We start from the raw sequence: 18,531 nt of genomic DNA, 5'->3' as shown, positions 1-18,531 counted from the left end.
TCTTTTCCATGACCCCATTCACTTTATAATGTGATGCATCGGAAAGCAGGAGCAACATTTCTCGAATGCAAACAGTGAAAAAAGGATCAAATGTACAAGTGATTTTTTATTCACAGCGTTCACGATATGGTGATGGTTCTCCAGCGATGATTCTCCCGGTCGGTACGATTAAGACGACACCAAACACGTCATTTTCTCCATTTAGATGGTGAAAAAAAATATTCAGAAATAGGTTAAAAAATATATATAAATAAATCCATTTTCGCTGGTGTCGCCATTTTCCGGGACGTTTTTCGTTGTTGGTCGCGGGCTGGGCCAGGACCTGTTTTTTTGTGCCCTGACGAGGTATACACTGAAGCCTCTCTGGCTCGATACAATGTTTTCATCGCCTCTTACGGCATTATTTCCTCGTTACGCCGGTTACCGATCGGTTAATTTGCTTCAGATATTTTGATTGATTGGACGCTTACAGACATGGAGAAGATACGACGTGTATTTTTTTATTTCTTAAACTTTAATGGGTGGAAATTAAGGCAATTCAAACTTCTATGTTTTTCTTTTTTTACTTTATTCTGTAGCCCCCGAAAGGCCCTGGATCTGTGATCGTCTGACTGCTTGCACTATTACTGTATAGCAAAAATCAGGATCTCCTATCGACACCAGACATGGACTGAGTGTCACAGGAGTAGTCCTGAGAGTCACGGGGGTCTTCACGAGGGTCTTCAGCAGATCCCACGACCGCGCTGATGTGTGGTTAGATGTGTATACGGGTGTATATGAAGCCTCGATGTGTGAGGTCATCAAGTGTCTGCAGCACAATGTGCCCCCACGTTCCACTGGAGAGGACGGGGGGCTCCTGAGCTACAAGATCCTGTGGCAGCCAATTGGCCAGGAGTCACCACTGCACCGGTGGTCCTGAACTTGACCAAGCTGCGTATATTAACCCCGTGAAGGAGGAGCAGTCAGCGGAGGGGTGCAAGGCATTACAGATCAATTAACATACAGCTGACGGCGGCGCTCTGTACCAGAGGGGGCGTTCTCCGAGACCCCCTACTGTATGCCAGGGGGTTCCTGTGAGCAGCGACGCTGCACCCTCACATTGCAGCACGCACATCAATGTCCTAGTGATTGGTGGGATCTCCGGCTACAGACCCTCAGTGAGGAACCCTCTTGGACTCACATGGATGACATGTCAATGACTGTGACAAAGTGACAGAATCGCAGCCCCACCTGCATCAGAGTCTTCTCGATAGCCATGAACATCTCCACGTTGCGATCCATCCGTGATGGATTCTGCAAATCGAACCTCCTCCTGTGGGAAAAAGAAATCAGAGATCACTGAAATCCGGAGCAAGAAGTATGAGCAGAGGCTGCCAGGGACTTTTGTCACCAATGTCGGATGGATGGGGGCCCGACACCTTGCCCATCAGATGGATGGGGGCCCGACACCTTGCCCATCAGATGTTTATCTCTGCCGACGTGGGAGCTGTAAACAGTGAACAGAGCTCAGACAGCGCAGCGCCGCTCACCATGCTGTGGCCGTTCTCAGTACTGCAGCGCAGATCCCATGCACTTCAATATGAGCAGAGCTGTAGTACCGAGAACGGCCACCACTCCGGCACGGAGCTGTGCTCCCCTGCTCTGTACACGTCCACTTCTGGCCACCAGGGGTCTTACAAACAGGTGATCGGGGGGCACTAGATACCGGATGACCCATCTTTTAACCCCTTTAGAAGGGATATTCCCAGCAGTAGAAATCCACGGTATATGCTCACTGGGGCATTATAAGGACAGGATGGATGAGAGGTGCGGGGTACGACGAGAGACACTTAACTATATGACGGGTTTTTAGCTCTTACCCTCCTTGGTCGCTTCGGTGCTTGTACGCAGCCCCCAGTATGTGACACAGGGCACCGCCGGCTTTAAAATCCAAGAAGCATTTAATCTGCAAAATGCAAAACACAGAATTACAAAGATAAAGCACAGGAGACCCTCAAAGCCAAACACGTGGTGACCCATTGTCCGAAACCAGCTGCGAGCCCACCACTATGGGGAGCCCAGCTGCGAGCCCACCACTATGGGGAGCCCAGCTGCGAGCCCACCACTATGGGGAGCCCAGCTGTGAGCCCACCACTATGGGGAGCCCAGCTGCGAGCCCACCACTATGGGGAGCCCAGCTGCGAGCCCACCACTATGGGGAGCCCAGCTGTGAGCCCACCACTATGGGGAGCCCAGCTGCGAGCCCACCACTATGGGGAGCCCACCACTATGGGGAGCCCAGCTGTGAGCCCACCACTATGGGGAGCCCAGCTGCGAGCCCACCACTATGGGGAGCCCAGCTGTGAGCCCACCACTATGGGGAGCCCAGCTGCGAGCCCACCACTATGGGGAGCCCAGCTGCGAGCCCACCACTATGGGGAGCCCAGCTGCGAGCCCACCACTATGGGGAGCCCAGCTGCGAGCCCACCACTATGGGGAGCCCAGCTGCGAGCCCACCACTATGGGGAGCCCAGCTGCGAGCCCACCACTATGGGGAGCCCAGCTGCGAGCCCACCACTATGGGGAGCCCAGCTGCGAGCCCACCACTATGGGGAGCCCAGCTGCGAGCCCACCACTATGGGGAGCCCAGCTGTGAGCCCACCACTATGGGGAGCCCAGCTGCGAGCCCACCACTATGGGGAGCCCAGCTGTGAGCCCACCACTATGGGGAGCCCAGCTGCGAGCCCACCACTATGGGGAGCCCAGCTGCGAGCCCACCACTATGGGGAGCCCAGCCATGAGCCCACCACTATGGGGAGCCCAGCTGTGAGCCCACCACTATGGGGAGCCCAGCTATGAACCCACCACTATGGGGAGCCCAGCTGCGAGCCCACCACTATGGGTCTGCCATGGCTTTCTGACACGTGAGGCTTAGGGAGGACTGGGGTCTCCTGCACAATATGACTCTTCAAGACACCGGACACTTACAGGCAGTTTGGTGAAGGCCGGGTTGGTAACGTGTCGTCCAAATGCATCTTCCTGGAACTGGAGGAGCTGAGAGACTAGAACGGCCAGGGCTTTATTTGTTGGAGAGTCAGCCTGCACGTACTGGGGGCGGAAAACAAAGGGTTAAAAAAAACTATGCAACCCTCCGCCACCAGCAGCCCCTCATCCACCAGACTACACAGCCCACCGCTGCCACCAGCCCCTCATCCACAAGACTACGCAGCCCACCGCTGCCACCAGCCCCTCGTCCACCAGACTACGCAGCCCACCGCTGCCACCAGCCCCTCGTCCACCAGACTATGCAGCCCACCGCTGCCACCAGCCCCTCGTCCACCAGACTATGCAGCCCACCAGCCCCTCGTCCACCAGACTATGCAGCCCACCAGCCCCTCGTCCACCAGACTATGCAGCCCACCAGCCCCTCGTCCACCAGACTATGCAGCCCACCAGCCCCTCGTCCACCAGACTATGCAGCCCACCAGCCCCTCGTCCACCAGACTATGCAGCCCACCAGCCCCTCGTCCACCAGACTATGCAGCCCACCAGCCCCTCGTCCACCAGACTATGCAGCCCACCAGCCCCTCGTCCACCAGACTATGCAGCCCACCAGCCCCTCGTCCACCAGACTATGCAGCCCACCAGCCCCTCGTCCACCAGACTATGCAGCCCACCAGCCCCTCGTCCACCAGACTATGCAGCCCACCAGCCCCTCGTCCACCAGACTATGCAGCCCACCAGCCCCTCGTCCACCAGACTATGCAGCCCACCAGCCCCTCGTCCACCAGACTATGCAGCCCACCAGCCCCTCGTCCACCAGACTATGCAGCCCACCAGCCCCTCGTCCACCAGACTATGCAGCCCACCAGCCCCTCGTCCACCAGACTATGCAGCCCACCAGCCCCTCGTCCACCAGACTATGCAGCCCACCAGCCCCTCGTCCACCAGACTATGCAGCCCACCAGCCCCTCGTCCACCAGACTATGCAGCCCACCAGCCCCTCGTCCACCAGACTATGCAGCCCACCAGCCCCTCGTCCACCAGACTATGCAGCCCACCAGCCCCTCGTCCACCAGACTATGCAGCCCACCAGCCCCTCGTCCACCAGACTATGCAGCCCACCGCCGCCACAAATGCCTCATCGACCAGATCTCTGCTGGCTGTGAGGATGTGCTCATTCCTTGGCAGACACTTCCCTGCGCTGAGGGTTTGTTACAATTATATCGAGTTTGCACTAGTCAGGAAGATACAATGTAACACGCGGACTCATGTGCTGCCTAGGATCCTCCATGGTGGATACAACCGGAATCAGCCAGAACAAGAGAATTATCTGCAGGTGGGAAAATCCTGAGCAAAAAACCAAAGGACGGACAAAGCTACACACCACAATATCTGGTACCCGCCATACAGCCCTCTTATAACGCTCCAGTACTGATATAACCCCAGACATTACACCATATGTGACTGATATCAGCCTCTTATAACGCTCCAGTACTGATATAACCTCCAGTCATTACACCATATGTGACTGATATCAGCCCTTCTTATAACGCTCCAGTACTGATATAACCTCCAGACATTACACCATATGTGACTGATATCAGCCCCTCTTATAATGCTCCAGTACTGATATAACCTCCAGACATTACACCATATGTGACTGATATCAGCCCCTCTTATAACGCTCCAGTACTGATATAACCTCCAGACATTACATCATATGTGACTGATATCAGCCCCTCTTATAACGCTCCAGTACTGATATAACCCCCAGACATTACACCATATGTGACTGATATCAGCCCCTCTTATAACGCTCCAGTACTGATATAACCCCAGACATTACACCATATGTGACTGATATCAGCTTCTTATAACGCTCCTGTACTGATATAACCCCAGACATTACATCATATGTGACTGATATCAGCCCCTCTTATAACGCTCCAGTACTGATATAACCCCAGACATTACACCATATGTGACTGATATCAGCCTCTTATAACGCTCCAGTACTGATATAACCTCCAGTCATTACACCATATGTGACTGATATCAGCCCCTCTTATAACGCTCCAGTACTGATATAACCTCCAGACATTACACCATATGTGACTGATATCAGCCTCTTATAACGCTCCTGTACTGATATAACCCCCAGACATTACACCATATGTGACTGATATCAGCCCCTCTTATAACGCTCCAGTACTGATATAACCCCAGACATTACACCATATGTGACTGATATCAGCCTCTTATAACGCTCCAGTACTGATATAACCTCCAGTCATTACACCATATGTGACTGATATCAGCCTCTCTTATAACGCTCCAGTACTGATATAACCTCCAGTCATTACACCATATGTGACTGATATCAGCCCCTCTTATAACGCTCCAGTACTGATATAACCTCCAGTCATTACACCATATGTGACTGATATCAGCCCCTCTTATAACGCTCCAGTACTGATATAACCTCCAGACATTACACCATATGTGACTGATATCAGCCCCTCTTATAACGCTCCAGTACTGATATAACCCCCAAACATTACACCGTGACTGATATCAGCCCCTCTTATAACGCTCCAGTACTGATATAACCTCCAGACATTACACCGTATGTGACTGATATCAGCCCCTCTTATAACGCTCCAGTACTGATATAACCTCCAGACATTACACCATATGTGACTGATATCAGCCTCTTATAACGCTCCAGTACTGATATAACCTCCAGTCATTACACCATATGTGACTGATATCAGCCTCTTATAACGTTCCAGTACTGATATAACCTCCAGTCATTACACCATATGTGACTGATATCAGCCTCTTATAACGCTCCAGTACTGATATAACCTCCAGTCATTACACCATATGTGACTGATATCAGCCTCTTATAACGCTCCAGTACTGATATAACCCCAGACATTACACCATATGTGACTGATATCAGCCTCTTATAACGCTCCAGTACTGATATAACCTCCAGTCATTACACCATATGTGACTGATATCAGCCTCTCTTATAACGCTCCAGTACTGATATAACCTCCAGTCATTACACCATATGTGACTGATATCAGCCCCTCTTATAACGCTCCAGTACTGATATAACCTCCAGACATTACACCATATGTGACTGATATCAGCCCCTCTTATAACGCTCCAGTACTGATATAACCCCCAAACATTACACCGTGACTGATATCAGCCCCTCTTATAACGCTCCAGTACTGATATAACCTCCAGACATTACACCGTATGTGACTGATATCAGCCCCTCTTATAACGCTCCAGTACTGATATAACCTCCAGACATTACACCATATGTGACGGATATCAGCCCCTCTTATAACGCTCCAGTACTGATATAACCCCCATACATTACACCGTATGTGACTGATATCAGCCTCTTATAACGCTCCAGCACTGATATAACCTCCAGACATTACACCATATGTGACTGATATCAGCCCCTCTTATAACGCTCCAGTACTGATATAACCCCAGACATTACATCATACATGACTGATATCAGCCCCTCTTATAACGCTCCAGTACTGATATAACCCCCATACATTACACCATATGTGACTGATATCAGCCCCTCTTATAACGCTCCAGTACTGATATAACCTCCAGACATTACACCATATGTGACTGATATCAGCCTCTTATAACGCTCCAGTACTGATATAACCCCAGACATTACATCATACATGACTGATATCAGCCCCTCTTATAACGCTCCAGTACTGATATAACCCCCATACATTACACCATATGTGACTGATATCAGCCCCTCTTATAACGCTCCAGTACTGATATAACCTCCAGACATTACACCATATGTGACTGATATCAGCCTCTTATAACGCTCCAGTACTGATATAACCCCAGACATTACACCATATGTGACTGATATCAGCCCCTCTTATAACGCTCCAGTACTGATATAACCTCCAGTCATTACACCATATGTGACTGATATCAGCCCCTCTTATAACGCTCCGGTACTGATATAACCTCCAGTCATTACACCATATGTGACTGATATCAGCCCCTCTTATAACGCTCCAGTACGGATATAACTTGCGCAGCACTTTAGGTCACACAGATACAGATACTGGGCAGACGTCTGCACCCTCACACTTGTTATCGTCCCTTTATGTTCTGGTCATGCTGCCTATTGGGGGGCTATGAGAGAACGTCTGCAGACTAGTTTGGGGGGTCTCTAGCAGTCATGTTCCCATTAGCCCTAATCTATGTGCATTGGGTCTTGTGGGGGACATCGGAGGTTCCTCGCCAGTGCACTTGGCTATAGGTAATAATAATAATAATAATTTTTATTTATATAGCGCCAACATATTCCGCAGCGCTTTACAAATTATAGAGGGGACTTGTACATACAATAGACATTACAGCATAACAGAAATACAGTTCAAAACAGATACCAAGAGGAGTGAGGGCCCTGCTGCTCGCAAGCTACAAACTATGAGGAAAAGGGGAGACACGAGAGGTGGATGGTAACAATTGCTATAGTTATTCGGACCAGCCATAGTGTAAGGCTTGGGTGTTCATGTAAAGCTGCATGAACCAGTTAATTAATTTTTTTTTTTTTTTAATATAGGCCACACAGGGATCGTTAGGTTAATGCATTGAGGCGGTAGGCCAGTCTGAACAAATGAGTTTTTAGGGCACGCTTAAAACTGTGGGGATTGGGGATTAATCGTATTATCCTAGGTAGTGCATTCCAAAGAATCGGCGCAGCACGTGTAAAGTCTTGGAGACGGGAGTGGGAGGTTCTGATTATTGAGGATGCTAACCTGAGGTCATTAGCGGAGCGGAGGGCACGGGTAGGGTGGTAGACTGAGACCAGAGAGGAGATGTAGGGTGGTGCTGAGCCATGGAGTGCTTTGTGGATGAGGGTAGTAGTTTTGTACTGGATTCTTGAGTGGATGGGTAACCAGTGTAATGACTGGCACAGGGTAGAGGCATCGGTGTAACGGTTGGTGAGGAATATGATCCTGGCAGCAGCATTCAGGACAGATTGGAGCGGGGAGAGTTTGGTAAGAGGGAGACCGATTAGTAGAGAGTTACAATAGTCCAGACGAGAATGAATAAGTGAAACAGTAAGAGATTTTGCAGAGTCGAAAGTAAGAAAAGGGCGAATTCTAGAAATGTTTTTGAGATGCAGGTAAGAAGAGCGAGCCAGTGATCGGATGTGGGGGGTGAATGAAAGGTCAGAATCAAGGATGACCCCAAGGCAGCGGGCATGTTGCTTTGGAGTAATGGTGGAACCGCAAACGGAGATGGCAATGTCAGGCAAAGGTAGGTTAGTAGAGGGAGAAAACACGAGGAGTTCAGTTTTTGACAGGTTTAGTTTCAGATAGAGGGAGGACATGATGCTAGAGACAGCGGTAAGACAATCACTGGTGTTTTCTAATAAGGCAGGCGTGAGATCAGGAGAAGAAGTGTATAATTGGGTGTCGTCAGCATAGAGATGGTACTGGAAGCCAAATCTACTGATTGTTTGTCCAATAGGGGCAGTATACAAAGAGAAGAGGAGGGGGCCTAGGACTGATCCTTGAGGAACCCCAACAGTAAGGGGAAGGTGAGAGGAGGAGGAACCAGCGAAACATACAGTGAAGGATCGGTCAGAGAGATAGGAGGAGAACCAGGAGAGAACGGTGTCCTTGAGGCCGATGGAGCGGAGCATAGTGAGGAGGAGCTGATGATCCACAGTATCAAATGCTGCAGAGAGATCCAAGAGAATTAGCATGGAGTAGTGACCATTAGATTTAGCTGTTAGTAGGTCATTAGAGACTTTAGTGAGGGCAGTTTCAGTAGAGTGTAAAGAGCGGAAACCATTATTATTTCACGCCTCGAAAACTATTGCCCAACAGCCCTCCCTCAATAGATGAGGTTCGGTGCTGAACCCCTTCCCGACATGCACCACATATACTGCCCTGCAGGAGCTGCTTCCCGCAAAGAGCTGTATATGTACGGCATTGATCGAACGGTGTGCGAGAGCCGACAACCTGCAGCAATGCACCGACCGCAGGCGTTTAACCCCTCTGATGCCGCTGTCAAGAGTGACAGCAACATCAAGGAGCATCGCACAGCGAGAGCGCCCCCCGTGTGCTCCCCTCAGACCAACGCGACCACATTGTTCTGATGGTCTCAATGGAGACCCCCGGCCACAAAACGGCCACAGGGTCCTTCCGCGAAGGTGGCTAGTGAGCGCCTCCTCCCTGCTTGTCAGACCCGGCAGCGCAGGGGCATCAGATCATCAATCTGTTACCGGACAGTGATGTCCTATCCTGGGACAAAGTAAAAAAGGAAACAAAAGTTATTAAAAAAATGTAAAATATTGTTGAAAAATCTTCAAATAAAGAATTAAAAAAAATAAATAAATAAATATTATTCCAATATACATTAAAAAAAAACAAAAACAAAAGTACACATTTGGTATCACTGTGTCGTACGACCCGCTCTGTAAACTGTTACAGTAGTTAACCCCTTCAATGAACACTGTAAAAAACTAGGCAAAAAAACCCCAATGCTTTATCATCATACCGCTGAAGAAAAACATGGTACCGCCGAAAACGTTATCTTGTGCTGCAAAAAAAACAATCCACCATGCAGCTCCATCAGCACAAAACAGAAAAAAGTTACAGCTCTCAGAAGAAAGCGATGCAAAAATTATTTTTTTTCTATAAAACAGCTTTTATTGTGTGAACGCTGCCTATCAATTTTACCACACGGAACGGTATAAAAAAATATCCTGAATTGCTGTTTTTTGTTCATTCTGTCTCCCAAAAATCAGAATAGAAAGCGATCAAAAAACAGTAATGTATCTGAAAACGGTACCGATAAAAATGTCGGCTCGTCCCGCAAAAAACGAGACCTCACACGACTGCGGGCCGAAATATGGATAAATTACAGCTCTCAGAATGTGGTGATGAAGCAAAACCAGCGCTCGCAATAAACAGCGTCTTATAGTGAGTGACAGCAGCCAAACATAAACCCGCTATAGATCTGGTATCGCACCGACCCGAAGAATAAAGCCACCAGATCACCTGTGATCCCAGTGTGCCAAACCACATATAGCGCCCGCCTAATTTATGGGTGCGTGTCTCCAGAAGCACGGGCCGGTCCCCGCTACGCACCGGTCAGGGTGATGCACCTTGGCGATGTCTCGGCTGATTCTGCACCTTGGCGATGTCAGCTCTGCTCCAGCAGTGATTGCTCCTGTCTGCTCAAATACAGACAGGCATGAGCAATCCATCCAGCACAGCTCAGTGGGCTGCCGTGTAACCTGTTCATTCCCACAGCGCCGCACATGCAGCTGGCAGGGCTGTAGAATCGCTGCTGTTTCTGTGCAGAGATGTCTGCGCCCTCCGAAAGTTCTTCAGAAACCCGGAAGACTAATAGTATTTCTACATCACCGCACCCCCTATCTGGTGCTCACAATGGGGGACAGCGTTGCTCCAGCGATACACAACAGATCTGAGAACATAGTAACAGGGGGTCCGACATCAGGACAGGAGCATTGTCTGCACCGATAGGCGAGCGTGCACAGCGTCTCGGGGGGGTTCTGCGCTGGTTTTTATCTATTTATATAATTGCCTTGTAATGTTTTCATTTCCTGTCCAGATGTCACCATATCCCAGAATTCCAAGCAGAGGAAGTTCACCGACCGCCATATTGGGACACCCAAGTGATGGAAAGTGCTGCTGGTACCAACCTATTGCGCGGCACCACCAGCGGAACACCGTCACAAACTCGCCGCCATCAGACAAATGATTCACTGACTGCCGCCATCTTTGTACAGGAGGAGCGCATGCGCAGTTTTAATGTGACTGCTGCTGTCTGTCTGCACAAAGATGGCGGCGGTCTGATTTACTGCAACTGCGCGAATTCTGAGCCGGCGCCGTGAATCATGCGGCTGATCCCGGCGGCAGATGTGCGACCTGTCTACAGGCAGAGGACGCCGGTCACATTAAAGGGGTTTTCCCACAAACAAAAGTTCATTTTAAAAATGGTCTGTGTCTGACCGTGTACGGAGCATTGCACATCTCCTGGGCAGGGAAGGAAGCAAAAGACAATGCTGACATTACAGCAGGGGGCACAGAGGATTCATTTTGTGATGTAAAATATTTCACAACGTCAAAGAAAACAAAGGGCAAATGAGACTCTTGATGAGTAACAGCATCACTGGGACATGAACAATGCATGTAAGTGTAGGCGACAAGCACATGAGTCCCCTGATGCAAAAGTCATTAGATTATCACAGGGTGCCATTAGGCAACAACAGCGCCGCATGCCTGCCCCCATCCTGACACTACCGCCCTCCTGATGTGATAGCATCCGCCCTCCATCTAGGTATACAGAAAGTTCATATTCACTGACAGCAAGCAGCAATGGTGGAAATGGTGAAGAATTGTAACAATGTCAGAGGATCAAGGGGCCGGTAATCAGCGGCAGGTAATGAGGATCGCCCCAATGTCAGCACCACGGGCGTCGCTGGAGCTCAAGAGACAGACGACCTGCTACAGAGCGGCATCGGGGAGCGCAGAGACGAGCGCACCTACAGCACCCACCCCCAGCTCCGCCCAAACACCAGCCTCTACCCCTTTACACGCACCCGTCTCCACCCAGCCTCTCTCTCGCTCTGTCCCCGACCTCCGATTTCTCCTTCATTTTCCGAGCCTCCCTTACTCTATTCCCTCTGAACCCCTTGCTCTGCCAGGCCTCCTTATCCCCAGACATCTATCCTGGCCGGCCTCTCCTCCTCTCTGGGCATCCCTCTCCCAGCCCACACCTCTCCTCCCTTACCCCCCACAGACCTCTCATCCTCTCCTCCCTTTCCCCCCCAGACCTCTCCTCCTCTACCTGGGCCTTCTCCTGTTTTTGGGGCCTCCCTACCCCCCCCAGCCCCCCCCCCCCCAGACGTTCCCTCCTCCTCCAGGGGCCTCCCGTTTCCCCCCAGACCTCAACTCCTCTTGGTGTCTCCCTTCCCACCCAGACCTCTCCTCCTCTTGGGGCCTCCCTTTCACTCCAGACTTCTCCCCCTCTTGGGGCCTCTCTATCCCCCCCAGACGTCGCCTCTACACCCTGTGCCTCCCTATCCCAGATGCCTAATCCTCTCCTAGGGCCTCTACTCCCCGGGCCTCCCTATCCCACCAGACCTCTATTCTTCGGGCCTTTCTATTCCCCTGAACCTCCCGATCCCCCCAGAACTCCACTCTTCAGGCCTCTAACTTCATGCCTTTTTATTCCCCCAAACCTCTTCTCCTCTCGGGGCCTCCCTTCCCCGCAGACCTCTCCTCCTCGGGCCTCCTTTCCCTCCAGACCTCTCCTCCTCGGGCCTCCCTTCCCCCCCCCCGACCTCTCCTCCTGTCGGGGCCTCCTTATCCCCGCAGACCTTTCCTCTTCTCGGTGCCTCCCTTTCCCCAAACCTCTCCTCCCAGACCTCTCCTCCTCTCAGGGCCTCCTTATCCCCCAGACCTCTCCTCCTCTCGGGACCTCCTTATCCCCACAGACCTCTCCTCCTCTCGGGGCCTCCTTATCCCCACAGACCTCTCCTCCTCTCGGGGCCTCCTTATCCCCACAGACCTCTCCTCCTCTCGGGGCCTCCTTATCCCCACAGTCCTCTCCTCCTCTCGGGGCCTCCTTATCCCCCAGACCTCTCCTCCTCTCGGCGCCTCCTTATCTCCACAGACCTCTCCTCCTCGGGCCTCCTTATCCCCACAGACCTCAACTCCTCTCGGGGCCTCCTTATCCCCCAGACCTCTCCTCTCGGGACCTCCTTATCCCCCAGACCTCTCCTCTCGGGGCCTCCTTATCCGCACAGACCTCTCCTCCTCTCGGGGCCTCCTTATCCCCCAGACCTCTCCTCTCGGGGCCTCCTTATCCCCCAGACCTCTCCTCTCCGGGCCTCCTAATCCCCACAGACCTTTCCTCCTCTCGGGGCCTCCTTATCCCCCCCCCCCTCCCCAAGACCTCTCCTCCTCTCAGGGCCTCCTTATCCCCCAGACCTCTCCTCCTCTCGGGGCCTCCCTCTCCCCCCAGACCTCCTCTCCTCTCGGGGCCTCCTTATCCCCACAGACCTGTCCTCTTCTCAGGGCCTCCTTATCCCCACACACCTGTCCTCTTCTCGGGGCCTCCTTATCCCCACAGACCTCTCCTCACCTCTCCCCCCATACCTCTCCTCATCCTTATCCCCCAGACCTCTCCTCCTCTCGGGGCCTCCTTATCCCCACAGACCTCACCTCTCCTCCTTGGGCCTCCTTTTCCCCCCAGACCTCTCCTCCTTGGGCCTCCTTTTCCCCCCAGACCTCTCCTCCTCTCCAGGCCTCCTTTTCCCCCCAGACCTCTCCTCCTCTCCTTTCCCCCCAGACCTCTCCTTCCTCCTCGGGCCTCCTTTTCCCCCCAGACCTCTCCTCCTCGGGCCTCCTTTTCCCCCCAGACCTCTCCTTCCTCCTCGGGCCTCCTTTTCCCCCCAGACCTCTCCTCCTCGGGCCTCCTTTTCCCCCCAGACCTCTCCTCCTCGGGCCTCCTTTTCCCCCCAGACCTCTCCTCCTCGGGCCTCCTTTTCCCCCCAGACCTCTCCTCCTCGGGCCTCCTTTTCCCCCCAGACCTCTCCTCCTCGGGCCTCCTTTTCCCCCCAGACCTCTCCTCCTCGGGCCTCCTTTTCCCCCCAGACCTCTCCTCCTCGGGCCTCCTTTTCCCCCCAGACCTCTCCTCCTCGGGCCTCCTTTTCCCCCCAGACCTCTCCTCCTCGGGCCTCCTTTTCCCCCCAGACCTCTCCTCCTCGGGCCTCCTTTTCCCCCCAGACCTCTCCTCCTCGGGCCTCCTTTTCCCCCCAGACCTCTCCTCCTCGGGCCTCCTTTTCCCCCCAGACCTCTCCTCCTCGGGCCTCCTTTTCCCCCCAGACCTCTCCTCCTCGGGCCTCCTTTTCCCCCCAGACCTCTCCTCCTCGGGCCTCCTTTTCCCCCCAGACCTCTCCTCCTCGGGCCTCCTTTTCCCCCCAGACCTCTCCTCCTCGGGCCTCCTTTTCCCCCCAGACCTCTCCTCCTCGGGCCTCCTTTTCCCCCCAGACCTCTCCTCCTCGGGCCTCCTTTCCCCCCAGACCTCTCCTCCTCGGGCCTCCTTCCCCCCCAGACCTCTCCTCCTCGGGCCTCCTTTCCCCCCAGACATCTCCTCCTCTCCGGGCCTCCCTTCCCCCAGACCTCTCCGGGCCTCCCTTCCCCCAGACCTCTCCTCCTCTCCGGGCCTCTCTTCCCCCAGACGTCTCCTCCTCTCAGGGCCTCCCTTCCCCCAGACCTCTCCGGGCCTCCCTTCCCCCAGACCTCTCCTCCTCTCCGGGCCTCCCTTCCCCCAGACCTCTCCTCCTCTCCGGGCCTCCCTTCCCCCAGACCTCTCCTCCTCTCCGGGCCTCCCTTCCCCCAGACCTCTCCTCCTCTCCGGGCCTCTCTTCCCCCAGACCTCTCCTCCTCTCAGGGCCTCTCTTCCCCCAGACCTCTCCTCCTCTCGGGGCGTCCCTTCCCCCAGACCTCTCCTCCTCTCGGGGCCTCCTTATCCCCACAGACCTCTCCTCCTCTCGGGGCCTCCTTATCCCCCAGACCTCTCCTCCTCGGGCCTCCCTTCCCCCAGGCCTCTCCTCCTCTCCGGGACTCCCTTCCCCCAGACCTCTCCTCCTCTCCGGGCCTCCCTTCCCCCAGACCTCTCCTCCTCTCCGGGCCTCCCTTCCCCCAGACCTCTCCTCCTCTCCGGGCCTCTCTTCCCCCAGACCTCTCCTCCTCTCAGGGCCTCTCTTCCCCCAGACCTCTCCTCCTCTCCGGGCCTCCCTTCCCCCAGACCTCTCCTCCTCTCCGGGCCTCTCTTCCCCCAGACCTCTCCTCCTCTCAGGGCCTCCTTATCGCCACAGACCTCTCCTCCTCTCGGGGCCTCCTTATCCCCCAGACCTCTCCTCTCAGGGCCTCCTTATCCCCACAGACCTCTCCTCCTCTCGGGGCCTCCTTATCCCCCAGACCTCTCCTCCTCGGGCCTCCCTTCCCCCAGACCTCTCCGGGCCTCCCTTCCCCCAGACCTCTCCTCCTCTCCCCCAGACCTCTCCTCCTCTCCGGGCCTCCCTTCCCCCAGACCTCTCCTCCTCTCCGGGCCTCCTTTTCCCCCCAGACCTCTCCTCCTCTCCGGGCCTCCTTTTCCCCCCAGACCTCTCCGGGCCTCCTTTTCCCCCCAGACCTCTCCGGGCCTCCTTTCCCCCCCAGACCTCTCCTCCTCTCCGGGCCTCCTTTTCCCCCCAGACCTCTCCGGGCCTCCTTTTCCCCCCAGACCTCTCCTCCTCTCCGGGCCTCCTTTTCCCCCCAGACCTCTCCTCCTCTCCGGGCCTCCTTTTCCCCCCAGACCTCTCCTCCTCTCCGGGCCTCCTTTTCCCCCCAGACCTCTCCTCCTCTCCGGGCCTCCTTTTCCCCCCAGACCTCTCCTCCTCTCCGGGCCTCCTTTTCCCCCCAGACCTCTCCTCCTCTCCGGGCCTCCTTTTCCCCCCAGACCTCTCCTCCTCTCCGGGCCTCCTTTTCCCCCCAGACCTCTCCTCCTCTCCGGGCCTCCTTTTCCCCCCAGACCTCTCCTCCTCTCCGGGCCTCCTTTTCCCCCCAGACCTCTCCTCCTCTCCGGGCCTCCTTTTCCCCCCAGACCTCTCCTCCTCTCCGGGCCTCTCTTCCCCCAGACCTCTCCTCCTCTCAGGGCCTCCTTATCCCCACAGACCTCTCCTCCTCTCCGGGCCTCCTTTTCCCCCCAGACCTCTCCTCCTCGGGCCTCCCTTCCCCCAGGCCTCTCCTCCTCCCCGGGCCTCCCTTCCCACAGACCTCTCCTCCTCTCAGGGCCTCCTTATCCCCACAGACCTCTCCTCCTCTCCGGGCCTCCTTATCCCCACAGACCTCTCCTCCTCTCCGGGCCTCCCTTCCCCCAGACCTCTCCTCCTCTCCGGGCCTCTCTTCCCCCAGACCTCTCCTCCTCTCGGGGCCTCCTTATCCCCACAGACCTCTCCTCCTCTCCGGGCCTCCTTTTCCCCCCAGACCTCTCCTCCTCGGGCCTCCCTTCCCCCAGGCCTCTCCTCCTCCCCGGGCCTCCCTTCCCACAGACCTCTCCGGGCCTCCTTTTCCCCCCAGACCTCTCCTCCTCTCCGGGCCTCCTTTTCCCCCCAGACCTCTCCTCCTCCTCGGGCCTCCTTTCCCCCCAGACCTCTCCTCCTCGGGCCTCCTTTCCCCCCAGACCTCTCCTCCTCGGGCCTCCCTTCCCACAGACCTCTCCTCCTCGGGCCTCCCTTCCCCCAGGCCTCTCCTCCTCTCCGGGCCTCCCTTCCCACAGACCTCTCCTCCTCTCCGGGCCTCCCTTCCCACAGACCTCTCCTCCTCTCAGGGCCTCCTTATCCCCACAGACCTCTCCTCCTCTCCGGGCCTCCTTATCCCCACAGACCTCTCCTCCTCTCCGGGCCTCCTTTTCCCCCCAGACCTCTCCTCCTCGGGCCTCCCTTCCCCCAGGCCTCTCCTCCTCCCCGGGCCTCCCTTCCCACAGACCTCTCCTCCTCTCCGGGCCTCCCTTCCCACAGACCTCTCCTCCTCTCCGGGCCTCCTTTTCCCCCCAGACCTCTCCTCCTCGGGCCTCCCTTCCCACAGACCTCTCCGGGCCTCCTTTTCCCCCCAGACCTCTCCTCCTCGGGCCTCCCTTCCCCCAGGCCTCTCCTCCTCCCCGGGCCTCCCTTCCCACAGACCTCTCCTCCTCGGGCCTCCTTTTCCCCCCAGACCTCTCCTCCTCGGGCCTCCCTTCCCACAGACCTCTCCTCCTCTCCGGGCCTCCCTTCCCACAGACCTCCTCTCACCTTCTTGTAGTTCTTGCCGATCCACACCCGCACGCCGTCCAGCTGGGACACGGTGTCCGGACTCTCCCAGAACTTGGCGGCCGGGCCTCCGTCCTTCCTCCGGGCCTGCACCAGCGGGGCGGCCATGGAGTCCCCGTCGCCGTCGTCCTCCTCCCCCTCACACTCCTCCTCTTCCTCCTCTTCTTCGTCCTCCTCTTCTCCGTCCTCTTCCTCCTCGGGATCCCTCCGGGGCTCCTCCCGGCGAGGCCCGGCCTGCTGGTACTGGCGTGTGGCCGGGCTGCCTTCCTCCCCGGCGGCCGCTCCGCCTCCCCGGCGGCGCCTTCTCCTCTGCCTGGGCCCCGCCAGCCTGCCGTCTCCTCCGCCGCTGCTGCCGTTACAGCCGCCGGGGACGCCGAGCCCGACCTGCCTTTGTTTCATCGCCGCCACACTCGCTGCCTGCCGGGCAATGCTGCTGCGGCCTGTGCAGAGCGGGAGACCCTCCCCCTCCGACTGCCAATCACGCGGAGGACACGCCCACTGTACCGAGGCAGCTGGCCCCACGGACTGCCAAACACAAACACCACGCCCACATTCACTGATGCACACGCCCACTCATTGGAAAACTCCGACTAGGACACACCCCCATTCACAACGACCACACCCCGCAAAGTGTCCATCAAACTCTAAGCTCCTCCTCCTGTATAATTAAATCTTGCTCCACCCACCTAATTCATTCATCTATTTCTATCAGGTGTCAATCATTGCCGAGGCAGGTCTGTGATTGGTTTGTAGCGCTTCTAATGCACGCCAACTGAGTAGACCACGCCTTTATTATGAGTCTTGTTTATTCCAAACAGTCCGAACCCACCAGAGCGCGTCGTTTGTCTAGCCACGCCCCTACTGAACACGCACGGCAACGTCAGCACGCTCGAGCATTAAGGCACAAAGCGACGTTTTCTGTCAACAAAATAAACTTTATTGACAAGATTGGATTGTAGGAAAGGACGCATGCGCAGTGCCAATCTGTAAAAAAGCGCGGGAAGGCGAGTGTAGTATGAGGGGTCACAGTGCTGCAGATTACCTCAGTGTGAGGTGCAGCAGATTACCTCAGTGTGAGGGGTCACAGTGCAGCAGATTACCTCATTGTGAGGTATCACAGTGCAGCAGATTACCTCATTGTGAGGTATCACAGTGCAGCAGATTACCTCAGAGTGAGGGGTCACAGTGCTGCAGATTACCTCAGTGTGAGGTGCAGCAGATTACCTCAGTGTGAGGGGTCACAGTGCAGCAGATTACCTCATTGTGAGGTATCACAGTGCAGCAGATTACCTCATTGTGAGGTATCACAGTGCAGCAGATTACCTCAGAGTGAGGGGTCACAGTGCTGCAGATTACCTCAGTGTGAGGTGCAGCAGATTACCTCAGTGTGAGGGGTCACAGTGCAGCAGATTACCTCATTGTGAGGTATCACAGTGCAGCAGATTACCTCATTGTGAGGTATCACAGTGCAGCAGATTACCTCAGTGTAAGGTGTCACAGTGCTGCAGATTACCTCAGTGTGAGGTGCAGCAGATTACCTCAGTGTGAGGGGTCACAGAGCAGTAGATTACCCCAGTGTGAGGGGTCACAGTGCAGCAGATTACCTCAGTGTGAGGTGTCACATAGTAGCG

The 18,531-nt window shown here is 55.1% G+C and overlaps 1 protein-coding gene and 1 non-coding gene across 2 annotated transcripts in view; both read right to left on the bottom strand.

Annotated features, from left to right (window-relative positions):
* The window catches only part of SMARCC1 (SWI/SNF related BAF chromatin remodeling complex subunit C1), a 37,206-nt gene extending 19,864 nt beyond the window's left edge, over positions 1–17,342 (bottom strand). The window contains exons 1-4 of the mRNA XM_069729158.1: positions 16,883–17,342; positions 2,968–3,087; positions 1,860–1,945; positions 1,231–1,312 (exon numbers count right to left, since the gene is read on the bottom strand). Coding sequence (XP_069585259.1) covers positions 1,231–1,312; positions 1,860–1,945; positions 2,968–3,087; positions 16,883–17,299 — 705 coding nt within the window. The 5' untranslated portion in view covers positions 17,300–17,342. The remainder of the gene's footprint in view (positions 1–1,230; positions 1,313–1,859; positions 1,946–2,967; positions 3,088–16,882) is intronic.
* Positions 803–935, bottom strand: LOC138643768 (small nucleolar RNA SNORA5). Its single transcript, XR_011314283.1, has one exon. It is a non-coding gene; the product is annotated as a small nucleolar RNA SNORA5 (small nucleolar RNA).
* Positions 17,343–18,531: the final 1,189 nt, after the last annotated feature.

This window comes from Ranitomeya imitator, chromosome 6 (assembly GCF_032444005.1).
Source record: "Ranitomeya imitator isolate aRanImi1 chromosome 6, aRanImi1.pri, whole genome shotgun sequence".
NCBI lineage: Eukaryota > Metazoa > Chordata > Amphibia > Anura > Dendrobatidae > Ranitomeya > Ranitomeya imitator.
Note: the sequence above shows the minus strand (reverse complement) of the source record. Positions and strands in the feature narration are given on the sequence as shown.